This window comes from Pleurodeles waltl, chromosome 3_1 (assembly GCF_031143425.1).
Source record: "Pleurodeles waltl isolate 20211129_DDA chromosome 3_1, aPleWal1.hap1.20221129, whole genome shotgun sequence".
Taxonomy (NCBI): Eukaryota; Metazoa; Chordata; class Amphibia; order Caudata; family Salamandridae; genus Pleurodeles; species Pleurodeles waltl.
This window is the reverse complement of record NC_090440.1, coordinates 1,123,483,185-1,123,504,947: the sequence shown is the minus strand read 5'-3', so window position 1 is coordinate 1,123,504,947 and position 21,763 is coordinate 1,123,483,185. Positions and strand designations below refer to the sequence as shown.

Genomic DNA, 21,763 nt, shown 5'->3' with positions numbered 1-21,763 from the left:
TGTGCCTCCCTTTATGTTTTTCCTTCTTCCCATATTGCCCCTCTCTTCCCAGCATGCTTTAGTTCCCTACTCTCTATGGCTCCTTGTCTATTACTTTCTATGTGTTTTTCCCTATCTAAAATGGTGTCCTTGCACTTCCTGTTGGTTGCTTCCTGTTTTTTGGGTATTTAAGGGCTGTGATTCTTTCTGTTTGGATGGTGTCTCCGCTCCTGCTTCCTTGTGTCAGATACTGGTTCACGGCTGTTCCAGTATTTTTCCTGTTCTTTTTTGATCTTGTATTTACTTATTAATTTTGCTCCTGTTTCAGGAAATTTTCCTTTTTTGAGGTTTTTTCCCCTTTTAGGTTTTTTTTCCCTCTGGAACTACTTCTGAAGGACACGGCCTGCTCTTGCCGTTCCTATCGCCTGCAGCACCATGGCTACCAGAAAGAATCGCCCCTACCTGGGCCAAGGCCGAACATTCAGGAACAAGACCCTCGCCACTCAATCTGCGGACTCCAGGTTAAAGCAGCGTGTAAGTCGTGACAGTCCATTGCGTTCATGCCACTGAACACCCATGGCACAGAAAGCACTCATTTCCACTGGTTCCAGGGAGCACACTCGAGTAACAAACGATTCATAGCCATTCTGGACAATGAGACAACTAGCAAGGGTGAGAGAAGGGGTCCCAGCCCTCTGGGATCGGTTGACAAAGGGGGCCACAAGGTACACTCAGGTAGCCAAGTAAACCACAGAGAGTGAACTAGAGGGTAGGTCCCAACTTAAAAGAACAGCACATAGCTCCAAGCGACGGATGCAATCTATATGGGAGTCAGAGGATAGGCGCGAACTAAGGAAGGAGAGAGAGAGCTCGCACCCTTAAAGTCCAACAAGTGAGCAGAGCATCATGCCTTCCACCTAAGGAGAATAGGGGTAGGTGCCGAGCCCTAGCCACTGAAGAACCAGAGGTAGAATCAGAAGAGAAGCTCCAGACTGGGGTACGTGCCTCACCAGAGTGTCAGCGAAGGAGAGGGGCTGACCGGGAAATTAGGGACCAAGGCAGTCTAGTGCAAACCTAGCTTAGACACAGGAGGACCAAGATGGTCCCTTTGCGTGCGAACAAGAGCAGCAATGACAATGGCATCCACCACTCCTCCCAAACATGCAAAACGAGTGAAATACCCCAAGGGATGCAGTAACTCAGGAGGAAGACATGATCTTTGCCTGAACCTTTTGCCACCTGCTAGCCCGCAGGACTGAGAGAAGTGATCGATATGATAGACCCTGGCTGGAGGATGGATCCTTTGAACTGGAGGACATAGTGAATGCAGAAGACTGCATGTGGCATAGAGAGGGAGATCCCGAGTGGAACTTTCCGTACAAGCAGGAGTGTCTGAGAAGGTGGAAATGCTATGTTGAGGGAAAACCAGTGGAGCTGCCCAAAATGAAAATATGTCTGTTAGTACAATAGGGTACCTCAGGGTCCATCTATTTGCCATGGGCTCAGATGGACAAGGAAGGGCCAAGAGCCAAACTGCCACCGTTGCTGGACAGGGCTGGGAAATGGATCTCATGCATTGAGAAGAAAACCAGTGGAATTACCCTAGCAATAGGTGATTTTAAAAGTCTGTTAAGTAGCATTATTGGTAAACAGACTAACATGGTGTTCGCCCGATACAAGTGCACATATTGCATCTTCAAAAGAAGAAACAGGAAAAGGATTAAGAAAAACAGGAGCAGGCCCAGCAGGACACCGCTACGTTGGTCCCAGAGCAGGGTCAGTTGGCCACACCCAAAGAGGAGGGCAGCTTGATGAAGGGTGGCAGTGCGACTCCCTAACCAGTGCTTAAAAAACAGGCACCCCAGGTTCTCGCACCCACAAACAAAGTGGGGTGGGTTCCTATAACAAAGTCAAAAGGTCCCCATTCTTGGGCCCCCAGCTGGGTCTGAAGTGTCTTTTACTCCCAATGCTAATAGTGCCTCCAGCTGCCCCCAGCTATATAGGGGCCCCCTTTTTTAGTTCTAAAACAAAGCTGTCCTCCAGTGTTGGAAGCCAAACTTCCAGTGCCTCATGGCAGCGCATAACCCCCAGGAGGTGGTGTCTGGAACTGTGAATATGGAGCATTTGATGCTGTTGTTGAAGATGATTTTGAGTCCGCCTCCTGGTTTGTGGAGACGGTCTTGTCATGTAATCTTGTATCCAGGTTGGATGGCCACAGCAATGCTAGGAGACGATGAAGGATTCAGACATGATTTCCTTAGGAAGAGGAGGTCTAGTGCGTTGTCGTTGAGGATGTCCCAGATTTCGAAAGAGTGCTTCCTGGGAGAGTGGGTGTTGAGAAGCATGCATGTGAGTGTTTGCTGAGAGATTGGTGTGGTAGGGTGTTGGCCTGGCTTGATGGAGTGGGAGGATGAGTGTGTGGAGTGTGGGAAGGTGGGACGCTGTAGGCGAAGTGGCAGAAGGGGCAGGGGACTGGTCCTACAGTGCTATGAGGTGCTAAATGGCAGAAGAGGACTGCTGGGCGTCAAGGGTTGAGCAAGTGGAGGGTGGCTGCTGTGTAGCGGCAGGGGCCAGACAGGAGTGGGAGGATGAGTGTGTGGAGTGTGGGAAGGTGGGACGCTGTAGGCGAAGTGGCAGAAGGGGCAGGGGACTGGTCCTACAGTGCTATGAGGTGCTAAATGGCAGAAGAGGACTGCTGGGCGTCAAGGGTTGAGCAAGTGGAGGGTGGCTGCTGTGTAGCGGCAGGGGCCAGACAGACTATGGGTCATGGCACTGGGCGCAGTACAGGCACAGAAGGGTGTAGACGGGCTTGCCTTTGGCAGCACACTTGCTGAGTGCGGTCGCACAGCAGCTGCCATTAAGTAAATCCTGGGAGTGAGAAAGAGCACAGGAGGGGTCAGCTGCCATTAAGTAAGTCCTGGGAGTGGGAAAGAGCACAAGGTGGGTCTAGGAAGCGCAGGAAGAAAACACTGGAAAAAGCAAGAAGATGCGAAAGAGAAGGTAGAGAGCAGGGGAGGCAAGAGGTGGAAAAAGTGCAGATGGGGAGGCTGTTGAAAAGATTGAAGGGTTCAAAGAGTGAAAAAAAGCACAACACTGGAAAAATGAAAAACGAGTTCAGAGTCCAAAGAGTGGAAAAGCATAGAAAAAGGCACAAGAGTGGAGGTGCAGAAAAAGCCATAAGACTGGAAAGTGCAGAAAAAGGCACAAGAGTGGAAAGTGCAGAAAAAGGCACAAGAGTGTAAAAGGATAGAGAAGGAAAAGGCACAGCGAGGTTCTAGTAAGAAGTGGAGTGAGAGAGCAGAGGAAGGAGGCTGCAGAAGAAGCGAGGCGGAGGATTGAGGATCAAGGCCAGGTACTAGATGGCCTAGAGTGGTCGGAGAATCAGCCCAGGGTAATTGGAGAGGGGAATGGGACTAAAAACAATATAAATACCTTTAAAAAGTATTCTTAACTTCCATAGTAAGTCCCACAATAGTTTTGACACTGTAATACTCTGGCAACAATGTTTGTAAGCCAATGTACTTTTATATGATATAATGCAGCTCCTATTTTCTTCTAAAGAGCTCTAGTAGGACGCCAGGACATCACAGATTCAACTAGGCTGCAAAGCTCCAGTCTTTGTGCTGGTATTTTCTGGACCAAGCTAACCAAAGGTTGTTAGGGCAGAGTGAGTGATTTTTTAACAATTGTGTTTGGGGAAGATCTCCTGTTTTTACTGATATTTGCTGGTCCCAGGGGACCAAGGACTGCGTGAGACAAGTGTATGTCCACAAGAGAGAAATATCAATTTGCACTGGCCTTTGTTAGATTTAGATGAACAAGGAATGCTGGAACTGAGTGAGAGAGTAGGTGCCATGTGTCAGTCACAGGGCATTTGGAAAAAGAACAGCATTGTCAGGGGCGTAGCTTCAGAGGAGGTTTTTTAGGGTATGACACCCCCCAGATAAATACATAATTGACTTGGTAGTTGGGTCTGGAGTTTTGCCTGTCCTCCTGATTTCACTAAGAGGCTTTTACTTGTTCGTTTTTGAATCACAAACCTAAATACATTTTGAGCTAGATTTACAAAGATTTTGTGTTAGGTTAAATCACTTTTTGATACAGACTTACACAACATGTTTTTTGTTATTTACAAAGCCATGCAAATGTTGATTTGCATGGCCTCGTGAAAAAGTAATGCAATCAACCACATCGCATTCGCTTGTGTTACTTTGCCTTTGTGTTACTCAAGTAGGCATTCTGTGGGAGGCACATGGGCGTTCCCATGTATCCACATATGGATTTTGACACAAACCCATATTTACACAGGCCCAGAGTTCCAAAAATTTCGTGTCTGGGTTGTGTCACTTTTTTGAAGCAGTCCCAAAACTAAATCCTTTTTTAGTACTTAAAAAGCCATGCATATGTCAGTTGCATGGCTTTGGGAGATAAAGTAATGCAATGGAGGACATTGCACTGTCTTGCATTACTTTGCGTCAAGTAGGTGCTCCATGGGTGGTGCATGGGTGCTCCTGTGCATCCACCTGTGGATTTAGATGCAAACCCATATTTACAAAGCATTGTAGAAGTGAGCCTAAATGATGTGCCTGGCTGAGGTGGGAGTAATGAGTAGAAATATTTTATTTTTCCTTCATATGTGCTCTCTGCATTCTGCAGCACACCTACAAGGAGGAAAAGCATGCAAGGATAGTTTTTGAGAAGGAAGGTACTCCTTCCTGCCCAATAACTAATCTGAGCACTATGCACTATGGTGCAAGAGGGCCTCCGTTGGTACTAGGCAGTCCAATGTGTGCCAGTGCATAGAAAGGGCAGAAAATATGGTGCAGTTCTGCTCTCTCTAGGTGACGTAATGCAGCACAGCAACTTGGTTTGCAATGCTGCATTGCACCACTTTTTTGTAAATGTGCCCCTTCGTGACCAGTTTATAAAAAAAGTAGCGTATCTGCACCCACAGAAGTGCTGCTTGTAAATGTACTGCTTTTTGGAATTCACAAACATTTGCAGTCATACACTTGGAAAGCTATGCCACTCTGTTGTTTCCAGGCATAATAATGGCAATCAAACACCCAAAAGGAGGTGGGACAAATGCTTACTAATAGTCTAACCACTGGCATTCACTTGGCATAGCATTTCACACTGATGTTTTTCAGCCACTGTGCCACTCTAGACAGAGGGCCTGACTTAGGATTCAGCAGAAGTAGTATCGGCTAGAAAGTGGTGAAGAACTTCACTGTCTTTAATTCGCCCGCCAATTTTGGAGATGTTTGTCAGCCTAGCGAAGTCACCACTGTCAAGGCAGTTCCTGTCAACGTAGGAAATGTTTACTGGATGGCTACACTAAGCATGACAGATGGCTGTCAATTTTTTCCAAGGTTTAAAGTATTTTAAAAAAGTGAGACTGAAAGTGGTTAATGCAATGTCATTTATGTGGTTTCATATAAGACATGCCACAAAAGGACAATCCTATAGGAACCAGGGCCCCATTAAGAACTCTTCGGGCACCCAAGAGTGCCTGAACGATGCATTAGCACTGCCACGTAAGTCTGCAGGGTTTCTATCGTGAGGACAGTTCACATGTGACGTCAAGCTGCTTTAATGGGATGAGGGCTCTGCAGTTATGAAAGGAATTCTTTCTAGGTTTAAGTACTTCCAGTTAAAAGACAGGTCTCATACTTTGAGAGTTGAACTGGGGTCCATTATACAAGTGGAAAAGCAGTTAATGGGGCACCCCCCAGGGAAGAAGGAAGTCTTGCTTTGGTATTTGGAGCTGCTGGAGTCTATGGAAGGAGCTTTCAGTCTGGCAGAGGAGCTCTGGCGAGGATGCCTGCAGGGAGCACAGTTACAAGATCTATGGCAAGTACTGATGCACACATTATATAGCACTGTTAAACCTGCATTTTTTTTAAAAGAACCATCTTTTTTCCCTCCATAGAGCCTTTTGGATGCCCCACAAGATCTAGAACATTGGAAAAGAGGGTGTTGTAATGTGTCGGAAACCTGGGCTGGAGAAGGCAATGGATGTCCATATGTTTATGGAGTGTCCTGGGATTCAGCAATTTTGGGAAGAAGCGGGTAAGACTGCCACAATAATTATGGGGATAAATTTTAAGTTAAGCCTCAGCTTAATCATCTTTGGGTAGCAGAGGGGCCAGCAAGGATGAGTGGCGATACAAGCAAGCTGCTTTTCTAAATGGTTTTGTTAGCTGGTAGGGAAAATGCAGGAAATGGATATCTGACATGCTTCCTCTCTGTACAGACTGGCTTAATGCACTTTCATATATATCTAAATTGGACATAGCTAGGGGGTTGTCTAAGAAGAAAAGGTTTTAGATACCTTTCATGGAAAGGCTGGGTGGTAACTTTGGTTAATCTGGGATGAATGCAAAGAGTGTATATCTGTCCAATTATTACACCTTCCACTGCACCCTCACCTAGGGGATGCATTTTTTTTTTCTTGGTCCGGGTCAACCTGTAAGCAAGACATGCATATCTCTGTGGCCATTCACTCCCCCATCCCCACCAAAGAGCACGAGATCGAAAAAGTAGGAGGAGTGACTAGTGTCAGGTGAATGAGGACAAAAAGAAAAAAAAAATCCAAAAGTTTTTTATTTTTCAAAAAGAAACTTTCAAAGCAGGAGCATGTGTTTTACAAATAAAAAACGAATTTTTTCCATGGTGTGGTTGGTGGCAGACAGTAAAAACAAATACCCATTCTGATCATTCACTGTAAGTAGGGTGGACAGTTAGATGGCTTTCTTCTGATGGCAACTACTCTTGTGGGGCCGTTGAAGGACGTTTTACACTGACAAAGCATATTTTACTTTGTTGACATAAAACTTGCAGCCTGCCTGACTGAAAATCGTGTGGGTGTACATTGAGGCCCTCATTGCCTCGCCGTGGGGGTCCTACCACTGCGGTGCCGGCGGTAAGGACCGCCACATTAAGAGTTGCGAGGCTTGGCATCTGCCAAGCCTCCACAACCCCGCCAGGCCCGCCGGTGCGGTCGCACCGCAAGGCCGGTGGGGAGCACCTCCAACCTAGCAGCAGGCCTCAGCCTGCCGCCTGGATTACGAGGCTGCAAATCGCCAGGCTTTCCATGGCAGTCACCCCGCCTCGAAAACCCTGGCGGTCACGCACCTTGCGATAGGAATCTTCATTCCTGTGGCCGGCACACACATACACACATGTCCGCACACATGCACACATCCCCCCTCCCGTCCACACACTCACACACACACCCCCACACGCCTTCACACATGCATGCATACACATACACACCCATTGAGCATACGCATACCTGCACTCAAACACACCCACTCACTCCCATTCATCAACACAGACAGCCCATTCACACGCACATACATGCACGCATTCAGCACCCCCTGCCCCCTCTGTAAACATGCACACATGCACCTAAACACACACACCCCTCCACCCCCCCTCAGGCGCCCACTTACCTCCTCAGTTGAGGGGGACATCCGGGAGGGGATGGGTCCTGGCGGTCTTCCCTCGCCGCCACCACCACGCCAGCAGGACTCCCCCAAGCCGTGTTACGGCTTGTAAAACAGCGGGCGGAGTCCTGCTGGTGTGGCAGTGCCAGCGAGGGACCCACCTCTGCAGTGCCGACCGTCTCAACTATGGTGGAAAGCAGCCAGCACTCGTTATATGGGGGTCTGCTGACTGCCAGGACTGGCAGTCGTCTGGCGGGTTGAGGTTTGCGGTCAGAGAAATTGACAGCCAAAGTCCGAATGAGGGCCTGAGTTTGGGTGGCAAGGTACTCTGTCGCTATTCTAACAGAGTACCTGTTTGTCAAATTCTAAATAAGCCCTAGAGGCCCACCTAATCCAAATCAGGACAAACCCTGCTCCTTATGGGAGCAGTCCAGCCCAAAATCTGGTCACCTCACACATTTACCATGTGGCCTAATGATTTTTTAACCGGGAAATATGAGAGCTGCACCCCCCGAATCTCACTGACTGAGCTACGCCCCCGAGTATCATCGATACAGCACAGTATGTTTTGTTTCTCACATTTGTACTGTCCGTTATACATAATATATTTTCTAACAATGTCGCTCTAGCATTACAATGCAAATACATTGAATTTATGTGTGAATGCATAAAAATACATTTCACAGAACATAGGCACATATCAGCCTTCATTAACACAGTCTGTTTGTGGATTGCCTGCTCTTTCCTTGGTATGAAGCAGTGACAATTTCATACTTCTTACCAGTTTCTTACCTTTCAGAATGTGATGAGCAGTTTGTACACAGCGCAGTGATGGAGAACAGTACACATAGTCAATAATCGTGTTACTCTCGAGTAAGGCCTCACCTATGGAGACAGTAAGGAAAGTTAACAGAGGTACACATTGGTTTTGCATTGCATGCTGGGATCAAAATCAGCAGAGAATTAGATTTGCCATATGCATAGGTGTCCAGTGCTGACACACATAGGAAATATATACGCCCTGCTTTCAGAATATCCATATGGGACTAATTTACCTACAATTCATTCGGATGGCAATCGTTTTCATACTCATTGGTATCATGAAATTCAGGCATGGCTCCATCCTTTGTGAGCCCAGTTTGGACACCCCTGGCATACAGTTTCAATAGAAATGCCTCTTAATATGTATCAGGGGTTAAACATTGTTGTATAATGTACTGTACAACTAATACAAAGTAAGTTAAAGTGGCAAAGCACAATGTTGATGTTTTTGTAAACTGAATAATAATGTGCAGCACTCAGCCACAATTCTGGTGTTTAGATGCCAACAGTACAAACTAGTGAATATAATGTAATAAAGATGGCGAACATGCACTTTACAAGGAACTGACAAACGTGTAACATTTTGAAAGGGGAAACCATTTCAACTGGACCTAGAACCAACTGTACACACACGGTTTATTTTCACCCAACGATGCATTGAAAACTGATAAACTATACTATATCACAACCCTTCGTCAGCCAAACTTTAATGTCACCCCACCACCCCAAATGAAAATGTGCACAAATGAAGAAGCATTTAATAGAATTATTTAGCATATCTTCCCACACCACACAATGACCTGTATCTGATTACTACACTGCACGTTTGGACTTTTATGGGTTAAATCTGCACATAATACATATGCACTGATTCTTGGTGTAGGGTAGCACATAGTGCATGATCAAGGAGAGAGCTTCTTATGCACTGTATGCCACTCAGTATGTTTCTCACTTTCCAAAACAGTCAAATGTGAGCAATTCATGTAAGTGCAGTAGACTGCTAAGAGTACACTAAAAAGCAGAGACTATTCACTAGGTCGCAGCCTACCAGACAGCACAGCTGTCTGTTATGCCAAAGACATCCTGTGGACTTTCAGAAAGTTGACCTGGGAATGCATCCTGTCTGTTGCTTGCCATTGGCTTTGTGGTTTTCTGGCTTTCCATTTGCTGGCTTCATTTGTTAGGCTCTCTAGTTCGAGTACGTCCCTCCCCATGCCAAAGCTGTGTTTACAGAATCTTTCCACTAACTTGTTTTCTGTAACAAACAGGCCTGCAAACCTTTTATTTATTCATGTTTGCTGGGCATTCAAGGACCGAGGTCAAATGTCAGGCGCTGTCTTCTGAGGAAGCCTGTGTTTATTTTGCATTGGGCTGACTTCAAAGTGAGAATGTTTCCAGGAACGAGGAATGCAGTGATTCCATTGAAGCTTTTCTGAAGATGTGCTGCTGTCGAGTTGTAGTTCCACACAGGTTGCTGTTGAGTACCCAAATTAGTTTAGGGTTGCAGCTCTGTGGCGCAGCAATGCAGTTCTATAATTTGAGAACTGTTTTTGAAAAGTAGTTCAGGGTGAAGGCTTTTTTATGATGTGCATGTTAGAAATTGAGTTTCTGGCCGGCTGGGGTATGCACCTAAGCCAGGCAGAACCCACCACTCTAGTCAGGACGAGGGAGTTACACACCCAAGATAACCCCTGCTCACCCCCTTGGTAGATTGGCACGGGCAGTCAGGCCTATCCCTGAGGCAAAGTGTAAAGTGATTGCACAACACACACACAACACATGTGATGCAATAAATACACAACAAAGGCAACACAACACCCAGTTATATAAAAATAAACTGTATTGCATAAAACATCATTAGACCAAACACAACATGCATCAGTTATACCCTGCTACACAAGCAGTTGTGAGAACATCACACATGTTACTAATACTCTGCGACAAAAGGTCAGGATAAACATATCACCAAAGATGCTAAGGCATTATCATGATTGCACATAGCATGAAAGCACTCCTATTAGGCACATGTCCGACACCCCAGAATACACCTTTCATCGTGAACATACTGGTATCATGAATGCACCTGCACTTATATTATACGATGGGAGGTAAATCCCGGCCTCATATGTGAAACGCAGGAGCTCCTATGCTCCGAGTGGGGAACATGTGGAAATAATGGTGGCAAGGCTGGGGACCTTCATCGAGGGTTGCCACCCCGGCCTGACCTAAGCTGCCAACAAGAAGGGGATTATCATTGGGGTTGGGAGTGGCTGGTAAAGGTGACTGGGCTGGCATGGGACCTCCATTGAGATTCTCCGGCCAGACGTCATACACTGCCTCACAAACCTCCACCTCGGGTCAATCTCCCCGCAGTCAAGGCCCACTGTGAAGGGGGCGCTGTGAGAGGAGAGAGGTGGCTCCAGCCTGCCCCGTCTCCCTCCGTCGTTGGAGACTGCTTGTCTCCAGTAGCAGCATGCCGGGTGGAGCGAGCCTCCTGTCTCGAGACCCTATCTGCTTCACAGTTCGGCCCTTCGGTCCCTTGGCAGAGGAGGGGCACCAGCAGGGGAACCTTCTCCCTCTGGCCCGACCGGCCAGCATCCTTCTTCCCGATGGCTCCCAACTGCGTGGCAGCACTTCTGGACTCGCGGAGGTGGCAGCGGTGATTTCTTGGGAAGCATTTCCTGCTTGTGCCCTGGGGGCACCACTGGAAGCACTTTTGTACACACTTGCTCCTCCTCTCCCTTCGACCTCTCCAACATTGGGGGGTACACTGGGGGACATGGGCGCTTCCTTGTGCCGAGGGGGACAAAGTGAAGAGCTGTTGACGCGCTTTAGGAAAAACAAAATACATTGCTCTTCACATGCTCGGGTTAAAACTAAAATACAGCGCTCCTCACGCGCTCAAAAGGAATAGCGTTCTCCCCTGCACCAAAGTAATCTAAACATGGGGGGAGGGAGGCACAGCACGCAGCCCCTGAAGACAGCAATGGGGGCACAGGACTGCAGGGCTCAAGCAAGCAGGCCAGCACAAGGGTTCACAGGCAGTGACAGTCCCTCTTAATGACCTATCAGGTCACAGGTCAGCACAACAGCAGCAGTCCCAAGGCAGTTCCTGGCAAGTTATTCCAGCAGCATCCAGTGATCAGTCCCATAGTCCTTTTGTGTCTCTCCATGTGGGGGAAAACCTCCTGTACTTATACTAATTTTGCATAGCTTCCAGAAACAGGGGAGAAGGGGGTTCCAACCAGTACTAACCGGTGCCAGGGGCGTCCTCTTTCTCCTCCAGTACTGGCTCCAAGCATCAGTGGGGGGTAAATAAGCCATTTGTGTGAGGCCAAGGAACAGCCTTTACAAACGCACGTGTGCCCCGCCTCTCCCTCTCGCAGCCCAGGAAGATCATTTAGTAGGCAGATGCACCTTTGTGACACCTCCATCCTCCCAGTGTAGAGGCTGTCTGAAAAGTATCCACAAAGCCCAGCTGTCACTCTGCCCCAGACGTGGATTGGAGGTAAGCTGCAAAACACCAGAGTCATAAGCACAGAGAAATACCCACTTTCTAAACTTGGCATTTCTATAATGGTAATAAAAAATCCACCTACACCAGTAAGCAGCATTTTTTACAACCATTACAACCATACCAAACATGCCTATGCTACCCCTCATAGATCAGACAATACAGCTTAGACATGTTAGAGCATTTTCAATGTAATCCTATGAGAAAGGCAGCACTCACAGTAGTGAGAAACCAAATAGGCTGTTTGTCACTATCAGGACAGGCCACACAACCAGGCACATGTCCTGCCTTTTACCCACACAGCACCCTGCCAATTCGGCTAGCTAGGACCTACCTTGGGGATGATTTATATGTAGAACAAGCATTTGCAATGCAATGGGTCTCACATTTGCTTGACTGAGAGCAAATTAGCGTTGTAAAGTTTTAACCGGACTTTTCTTGCCACATAAAATTAAATTGAAAAGTAATAGTTTCACATAAACAAGCCGATTTACAGTGGTATCAGCAAATGTGCAGCGAGATCGCGATGCGTAGGAAAGAGCAGTGTTTTAAAAGCCAGTGTGAGGCCATTAAATTAGTCTCCTGACTATGCATGCTCATTAAAAATGCATAAAGAACATATGTTTGCAGTCAGCAATAATACAGCCAAACCCAGGTTTGATACTGTTCCGATTGATAAACTCCAAAACAAAATTTAAAAAACAGCTTTGTGTGCACCACACATTCCGTGTGATGCTGTCTGCATACAAGTTACTAAAATTCAGCATGAACCTTCTTAATTACATTCAGAACAAACATTTCAAAAGATGGCGCTGCAAATGTTCTCTCAGCGGACATCACATGCTCAAAAACATTTACATAATTCTACAAATGTGTTTCAAATGCATGAATGAAACCGGTATTGATGACTACAAATGATTACCATTGGGAATACATATTAATCAAACATTGGTAAAGCCAATAGGTCTCGCCTATGCAAGATCGATTCACACTGTCAATTTTTTCACCCATGTTATACAGTATCAGGGCTGCTGAAGAGTCCCAAGAAAGTTTGCCGTAACCTGGTACACTATAAGATCATCATTTACTATGCTTTTAAAACGAATACAATTGAATATATAATTAAACAAGCATTTGCAATGCAATAGGTCTTGTATTTGCGAGAAATAGAGGTATTGGTGTTGTAAATGACAATGGGGGTCATTCTAAGTCTGGCGGGCGGCGGAGGCCGCCCGCCAGACTTCCCCCACCAAAATACCGCTCCGCGGTCGAAAGACCGCTGAGGGTATTTTGGGATTTGCCCTGGGCTGGCGGGTGACCGCCAGAAGGCCGCCCGCCAGCCCAGGGCAAATCATCCTTCCCACGAGGACGCCGGCTCAGAATTGAGCCGGCGGAGTGGGAAGGTGCGACGGGTGCAGTGGCACCTGTTGCGTATTTCAGTGTCTGCATAGCAGACACTGAAATACAAAGTGGGGCCCTCTTACGGGGGCCCCTGCAGTGCCCATGCCATTGGCATGGGCACTGCAGGGGCCCCCAGGGGCCCCGCGGCACCCCCTACCGCCATCCTGTTCCTGGCGGGAAACCCGCCAGGAACAGGATGGCGGTAGGGGGTGTCAGAATCCCCATGGCGGCGGAGCGCGCTCCGCCGCCATGGAGGATTCACATGGGCAGCGGAAAACCGGCGGGAGACCGCCGGTTTTCCGCACCTGACCGCGGCCGAACCGCAGCGGTCAGAATGCCCTGCGGGGCACCGCCGGCCTGTCGGCGGTGCTCCCGCCGACCCTGGCCCCGGTCAGAATCACCCCCAATATCTTTTATTTCTGTGTTTTGGTTTGGAGTGTAGGGGTTGTATGTAGTGTGGAGTGGACATTTGTGGTTTGTATTTTAATTGTTACTTGTGGGATTGTGCAGTGTTGAATTGTGTAGTACGGAGTGTATTTGTGTAGTGGAATTACATGGCATGGTGAATATATATTGGTGAGAGCTGCATAGACTACATAGAAAGGAAGACAGAGGGGGATAAGTAGTTGATTTAGGAACTAGTAGAAGCTTCCCTCACACAGAATGCACAATGCAACTTTCCCTCACAAAGAAGGTACAATGCAAGCTTGTTCCACACAGAATGTACAATGCAAGCTTCCTTCACAGGGAAGGGACAATTCCATTTTCCCTCAGAGAAGGTACAATGCAAGCTTCTCTCACAGAGAAGGTACAATGCAAGGTTCCCTCACACAGAAGGTACAATGAAAGCTTCCCTCACAGAGAATGTACCATGCAAGCTTCCCTCACATGCAGCAGATACAGCACAGCATCAGTGCAAGCTTCCCTCATACGCAGCAGTACAGCACAGCAGTAGTGCAAGCTTCCCTCACACGCAGCAGATACAGCATAGGCAGCGGCAATGCCAGGTTCCCTCACACGCAGCAGATACAGCACAGCAGCAATGCAAGAATCCCTCACATAAAGCAGATACAGCATAGGCAGCAGCAGTGCAAGCTTCACTCACATACAGCAGCTATAACACAGCAGCAGTGCAAGCTTCCCTCTTAGAGAATGTACAATGCAAGCTTTTCTTACACAAGGTACAGATACAGTGCAGGTAGCAGTGCACGCTTCCCTCACACATACCAGATACAGCACATCAGCAGTGCAAGATTCCTTCATAGAGAAGGTACAATGCTAGCTTCCCTCACAGAGAAGATACAATGCAAGTGTCTCTCACACAGAAGATACAATGCAAGCTTCCCTCACAGAGAAGATACCATGCAAGCTTCCCTAACAGAGAAGGTACAATGCAAGCTTCCCGCCCATGGAAGGTACAATGCAGGGTCCCCTCCCACAGAAGGTACAATGCAAGCTTCCCTCCCACAGAAGGTACAAGGCAGGCTTCCCTCCCACAGAAGGTACACTGCAAGCTTTACTCAAGGAGCAGGTACTATGCTACCTTCCCTCAAAGAGAAGGTACAATGTTAGCTTCTCTCGCAGAGAAGGTACAATGCATTTTCCCTCACAGAGAATGCACCATACAAGGTTCCCTCATACATTGCAGATACCATACAGGCAGCAGATTTGCAAATATTATAAACAGAAAAGGCCTGGAGTGCGAGGAAAATTAAACCCCTCCAAAAAGAAGGACAAATGGAAGCAAACACGGTGCACATGAGATATAAAGCACACCTAACTACTACCTTATCTAGAAAAAAAAGATAAACATCCACACGCATTCTAAATTTTGACAAATTCAGCACATCTACTTTAAGTTACATTTAAAAAAAAACATATGTTGGCTAGCAAGTTATAATCAAAGTGAATGCAACATACTAGGATGTGAGAGCGAAGCAAACAAGGAGCCTGAGAAGATGTATGGCCCCCAATGAAGGAGATAAGCTATGCCCGGAGTGTGGATGTTGTGAGGGCTGGCAGGGAGGGAACCCTTGAGAGAGAAGGACTCCAGATGCGAGGCGCAGCAGTTTTTAAGACAATGCGCTTGTCCTGTGCTGGCGTCATGCCTTTCCAATGTGATTAATTAATTGGAAACACCTTTCCTGATGAAAAAAGAAAAAATTAATAAGTTATACACATGTGGACTGCTTCTTCTTTCACACGTATATCCATGATGCAAAAAGTGCAAAAGAGTGAGGTTGACATAAAAGCAGAAGAGTAGTTTTCAGACCGAAAACATGCCTTCCTGATGGGAAATGAGTGAAAAGCAGATTTTTATAGTACACCTCCTCCTCCCAAGCTGCTGAAGGTCACATTAATTGCTCTATGTTTAGCTACATTCTATGAGAAAGGGCATATTGCGGCTTTCGTGAGCAGTGAGCTAAATGTTTATGATGCAGAGGCCTTTACAAAAGTGGCGCAGAACAGCTATCCATTATTTTTAAAAAATTGGTTGAAAATAATCTGGTGTAACTATGGTAAATATAAAAAATATGTGGCACAATTGCTCTCTAAGGTACCATACTGCTCGGCCACCCTGGGTGCAGCTTCCTTTTAACTCTCTCAGGTATCCTTTCCCTCTGACAGTTTTTTGTGCTCTTGGGCATACTTGTTAAACCACCCACAGTTTATGCTGACCCAGTGGCTCTGTGTCTTCTGTTTGCGGCTTGGATAAACCCTGCTGTAGGATTGAAAGTGAGCTGAGCCACAAGGGTGTAGATGTGAGTCGAGTGTAAGTGGTTGGTAAAGTAAAAATTTAAGTGAAGTACAGTACTTAGAAGCTACAAAAACCAGGTAATGAAGTTCTATGTAAAGCAAATAATTATTTTTCCTATTTCATTAACATTTGTATCATGTGCATGCATAATAGTAGTACTTTATTTATCTATGTATGGTCTTATATAGTGTAATTTTACCAAGCTGGGTTGCAGAGCATTAAGCGGAACAGTGGGGATTGCTACACAGCCACTTACGTCTTGCCGTCTCCTCACTCCAGACACAAGCGTGATGTAATACACTGCCAGAGGCTTAGCTATTCATAGTAGAGGGGGTGCAGTGTCCGATATTCAATCATGTCTAAATATGCAAGCTGTGCCCCCATGATTATCAGGCATATGAAATCCGAGGCTGAAAGATACGGCCAACAGAATGAACGTTCTTGCCTCGCATTTCCACAAAGCTCTAATGAAGTTAACAATAGTAGAGCAGCCTGAAAAGATTTATGGCCCGAATAAAGGAGATAAGCAATGCCCGATGTGTGGATGTTGTGAGGGCTGGCAGGGAGGAGCCCTGGGGAAAGACTCCAGGTGCAAGGCTCTGCAAGTTTCACATCAGTGTCTCTAGGTTTAGCTTTTGTGAGCAGTGAGCTAAACGTTTACAATATCATGGCCTGGTGCAATTATATATAAACACCTTCACAAGGATCAGCCCACTTAAATGTTAAAGAGGTTATTTTCTAAAGTAAACAAATTTTAATATTATATAAACAGTCGCAAAAAACCTGCATAGGAATTTTCGTGCTTAGGCACGGGGTGTTTCTTTTGTAAAATAAGCTTATTTTAATGTTTCATAAACACGCGCAAAACACCTACAGAGGATTTAATGCCCCTAAGCACAGAAGAACTTCTCTTGAAAAAATAAGCTTACTTCAAGATTAAATCAACACGCGCTGGGCTGTACTGAAAAAACATTAATCAACAGACGCTGGGCAGTGGTAAAAGAACATTACAAAATCGAAGCCTGAGAGCTACCTTTTATTAAAGATTTAATGGTGGAGCAAATGCTCCAGGAGCCAGAAGTAAACAAGGACAGTGCTGGCATAAATGACAAAAATAAATGTTATCGACATGGGAGGAGGTGGAAGGAATGGAATGCTGCAATAAAACTCAGGCAGCTATCAGCCTAAAACACCCACAGTGAAAAGGGAGAAACAAAGAAATAACAAAGTAGCCCATCACAGCAACAGGCAAAAAACCAAAGTGGAATAATACAGTAGTTGGTCACTGCTCTGAAACAGAAACAGGAGGGGAAAAAAGGCAGAACTGACCACTAGCGAGCAAGAATTTTTAAAGGACACTGCAACCAACAAATGAAATAGCTTTAAGCCAGAAGAAGTATAGTAAAAGTGTACAAGAGGTTGTACGTTTACGCTCAACCTAAAAAATGTGTTGTAGAATGCACTGTATTTGCTGTTTTTTCTCAAATTTTCTTGGGAGAGAACCCACAAAGCCCCACTGTGGTGGACAGGCTGACTTGATATGCACCCTGCTGGGGCTGACCTGACATAATTTGCCTGGGCTGCTTTGGGTTCCCAGTCCGGTGCTGACTTCTATACAAAATTCAGTGGCCCTCAGCTTGTGAGCCTTGTAAAAGCATGTGCCTCTTTAAGGCAGCTCAGCGTGCTGCATAATCTGAGCTGACATGATGACCAGATCCAGGACTGATGAGAACGAAAATAAATTATTTATTTTTCATCCCAGTGAGCAACATCTTTTTAACAGAATGAGTGGGCCCGTCATGTATGCCCCCCGCTTGGAGAATCCACAAAAGAAATAAAGCATTGCACAGACAATTACTCCAGAGAAAATATTTTAAGCTGGTTTTGTAAGTGAATCTATACAGCTCGTTAAGACTACCAGCATTAGTGACTGAAGGCAGTGATTTACACATCTTTATTAATAGAACTTGTTCTTCATATAAGACCTTTTATAGCCCATAAACCATTGTATACCTAAATGCTAGGAAAACAGCAGATGAATGTAGGGACAGAACCAGGGGCCTAAAAAAGCCTAGAATACCGGTTTTGAATATCTCTTTTTAGGTAGTGATTTTGAGACCTGTTGTATATACTTTGTATATACTTCTTTGTGGGCTTACAGACTGCCCACTGCTTTTCATTTATTTGTTGTATTGTCCTTTAAAAATCCTTGCTTGGTAGTGATCAGTCCCTCCTTTTTGTCTTTTGTTTCTTCACACGGAGCAGGGACCTAGTACTGTATCTTTACGATTTGGTTGTTTATCTTTTTCTCTGGGGGACTATATTTTTATTTCTTTTCCTGTTTGTGTTACACTGTGCTTAGCTTCAGCATCCATAGCTGCTTGCATTTTATTGCAGCATTCGTCCCTCCCACCTCCTCCCTCGTCTCCCTGCGGCTCCTCAAACATCTGCTCACAGCTGTGTCCTGTCTTCTTCTTCTTATATTATTTTTTCAAACAAAAGATTCTCTGGTTACAGCCTAGCTGCATACTATATTCTGAAAAACCAATTAGCCAATTAGTAATCAATGCGCCGTCTCTAGCACATACGTGTACTGTACTACTTAATTAAACCTAATAATTAGAACGGATGCGCTGGATATTGCAGTCGCATCCTGATATTTAAAAATTATCAGAGGACGCCCTGCCAACATCCTCCATGTATTTAGGATTAATGCCACCGCTCTTAACCATACAGAAAACAAATGAAGAGCTGGCTACAGTTGCGCCCACCACTTACCACTTGCCGTCAGCCACACAGATATAAAAGACTCACTGGATAGAGCCCTGCAGCATCCTTATAGCGGCATTCTTCCGAACTGAAGGATGCGTTCTTACTGACGTTAGTAGGACGTGTTTTAAAACGAACAGTATATGTCAGCATTTAAAACAGATATATATATATATATATATATATATATATATATATATATATATATATATATAAGAAAAAAAACCTCACCATTTCATGGGCGGTCTTGTCAGAGAAAAAAGAAACAGGACATGGGGAAGGTAAGTACTTCTTTAATCTTAAAACCATTAAATGGGAAAGGCCCTCATTCTGACCTTGGCGGTCTTTTCGCAAGACCGCTGAGTTACCGCCGCGGTGAAGACCGCCGACCGCGGCGGTGTGCCGCTGTGCGCATTCTGACCGCTGGGAGCGTTCCGCCGGAAAACCGCCAGCAGCCACACTGGCGGTCGGCGGGAAAGTGGAGACTGGTCAACCTCCACCGCCACGCCAGCAGAACACCGCCCACAGAATTACGACCCACATTTCTGTGTGGCGGTCTTCTGTTGGCGGTCTTCTGTTGGCGGTCACGTCCCTATGGCTCCCGTCGCCTCCCGGAGGACCAACGCACAAGGTAAGTTGATCGTCCGTGAGGGGAGGGGGTGGGGGGGTGTTGTGTGATGTGGGCGTGCATGGGGGTGTGCGTGTGAGTGTGTAGAGGGGGTGTGTGAGTGCGTGTATGCGGGCGGGGGGTGCTGCTGTGTCTATGGGTAATGTGTGCTGTTCGGCAGGTGCGCATGTCGGCATGTATGTGTGCGGGTATGTGTCCCCGTTGTGTATGTGTGTGTAGGGGGTGTGTATATGTGCATGTTGGGGGTGTGTGCATGTCGGGGTACATGTATGTGCATGTCGGGGTGGGGGTGGGGAGGGGGTTCGTACCACCTCTGGGGGGTGGCAGGGGGGTGGAGGGTGTGGGGGGAGGACTCGGGTGGGTAGTGGGGGGTGGGGGAGACCCCTATCAGTGCCAGGGAAGGAATTCCCTGGCCCCGATAGTGCTTACCGCCATGGTTCGCACGGCGGTTCCCGCTCGCAAGAAACCGCGGCGGTAGGCAGGGTCATAATACCCTTGGCGGTCTTGGGACGACCGCCGGGCCGGAGTGCGCAAACTCCAGCCCCGCGGTCATGACCGCCGTGGCGGTCGGAGTGGAGAAGTAGCGGTCGGTCGCGGCGGGGACCGCCGCGGTCAGAATGCCATTTTTAATACCGCCGGTCTGTTCGCGGTCCGACCGCCGTCTCTCCGCCGACCGCCAGGGTCAGAATGAGGGCCAAAGTCTCTTTCTATAGCGGATTTATTGTGTTTTTAGGTCGAGCTTTCAAGACTTCTTGTATATACTTTTTTTCTTGTCTGGAGTGTTTGAAGGTTCAGGGAACCAAGTGAAGCCTCTGAGGGGAGACCTGTTGGCCACCCATCCAGCGAGCTCCCTAGTCCCCTCCCTGGAGGCAAAGCAGGGTTGACCCCCTCAAACACCACAGGTAGGCCGGACGGGCCAAGCTGTGCTGAACCCCTAGTTTACAGTCTCCAGAAGAGGGCGGTGCCACCACCACAGGGCCTTGGTCAAGAAATACAGTAGCTCTCGAGATCTGACCTCATAGAGCATCAAAGATCTGGAAATAAAGCAGAGTGGCAGAGGGAATAGCACAAGCCTCCAGTATTGGTTTCTCCAACCAGTTACCTGTCTGTGTCGACCCCCAGTAAGCAGGAGAAAATGACAACCAGCGACAAGTACTTCAGGTGAGTGGTGCACCTGTAATGTTTTTTACATGCCACCTGTATTGGCTCTGAAACACCATGACATAAAGCTTCCTCCCACTACCTGCCAGTTTCTAACACTCCAGGACAAGCACTCATTATTACATTTACCTCTCCTCGTCTATGAGTGACATAGAGTACTGAAGGGTATGTATAAGAACCCTAAAAATAATTTATGAAAACGTAAGGAGATACAGAGCCTTTGACAGTGACCCGGTCTCCCAACAAATTGGGGAGTCTGGAGCACACTACATTGTGGTACTACCATATTATGACAGGTTACACTAGCCGCAAAGCAACAGTTTCTGAAACCTGCAACATCCAGACATTGGATATTAGCTTTTCTCCTTAACCTGACCCTGCTCTGCCCGCTGGGGTTAAAGTATCATGAGATGGGTCAGGTCCCATGTAGCTGGAGGTCTTATACCCTATCCCTACGACAACTAAATGACATTTCAGAAACTACCCTATCTTCTGCCCATCCCTGACACCTCCGCCCATAACCACTCTGTATACCCTAAAATATCAGGGCTGTTATCCTCATCTTTTTTACCTATAAGCACAAGTAGCTGTTGTTGGCTTCAAAGTAACCAATTTCATATTTCATCCATTCTCATGAACACCACTACTTTACAAAAATGATGTGCACTTTAAATCCGGGTTATGTAGATCATCACACCCTCCATTCCATGGACTTACTGTCTCCTGCCAGCTATACCTCCAGCTGCAGAAGCAGGTCTCTGGTGAGGATGTGGCCTGCTTAGATCCGAATCATACATTCAGGGAAATTGTGACAAAGATGGTGCTCTGCCTGCTCCCAGTTTAACAATATTTTTCATTGAAGAGTGTAGCTCATGCATGCAGCTCATTAATTTTTTTTTGCCTATAGTGAGTGCATGCAACTTCATTCCAATGAGTGTCACTTTAGTATTGATGCTAAAGGTGATCATCACATCAGTTCGATCAGGTTAAGGTAGACTAGCCTTGCCTTATGCAAATAGTGGGTGCAGACTCCTTGGTTGCTTGTTTCTGTTTTCATTTTAATTATTTTTTTTTGGCAGCATTAACATTTTGAACAGATATGCTTTGTAGACTTGCATTAATGGTACACAGTAACTCAGATTTATGAAGGACATTGATATAAACGATTGTGAATATGAGCCCGTAGTTCATAGAGATATGTGCAGTGTTGTCATGGGAAATGCTGAGGTACTCCTAATTGACACATATCCACTTACGCTAGATTAACTGCAAATGCCTAG

The 21,763-nt window shown here is 46.5% G+C and overlaps 1 protein-coding gene across 1 annotated transcript in view; it reads right to left on the bottom strand.

The window, feature by feature from the left end:
• Nucleotides 1–21,763, bottom strand: part of UBASH3B (ubiquitin associated and SH3 domain containing B) — a 574,305-nt gene that overhangs the window by 127,842 nt on the left and 424,700 nt on the right. The window contains exon 10 of the mRNA XM_069224422.1: nucleotides 8,223–8,315. Coding sequence (XP_069080523.1) covers nucleotides 8,223–8,315 — 93 coding nt within the window. The remainder of the gene's footprint in view (nucleotides 1–8,222; nucleotides 8,316–21,763) is intronic.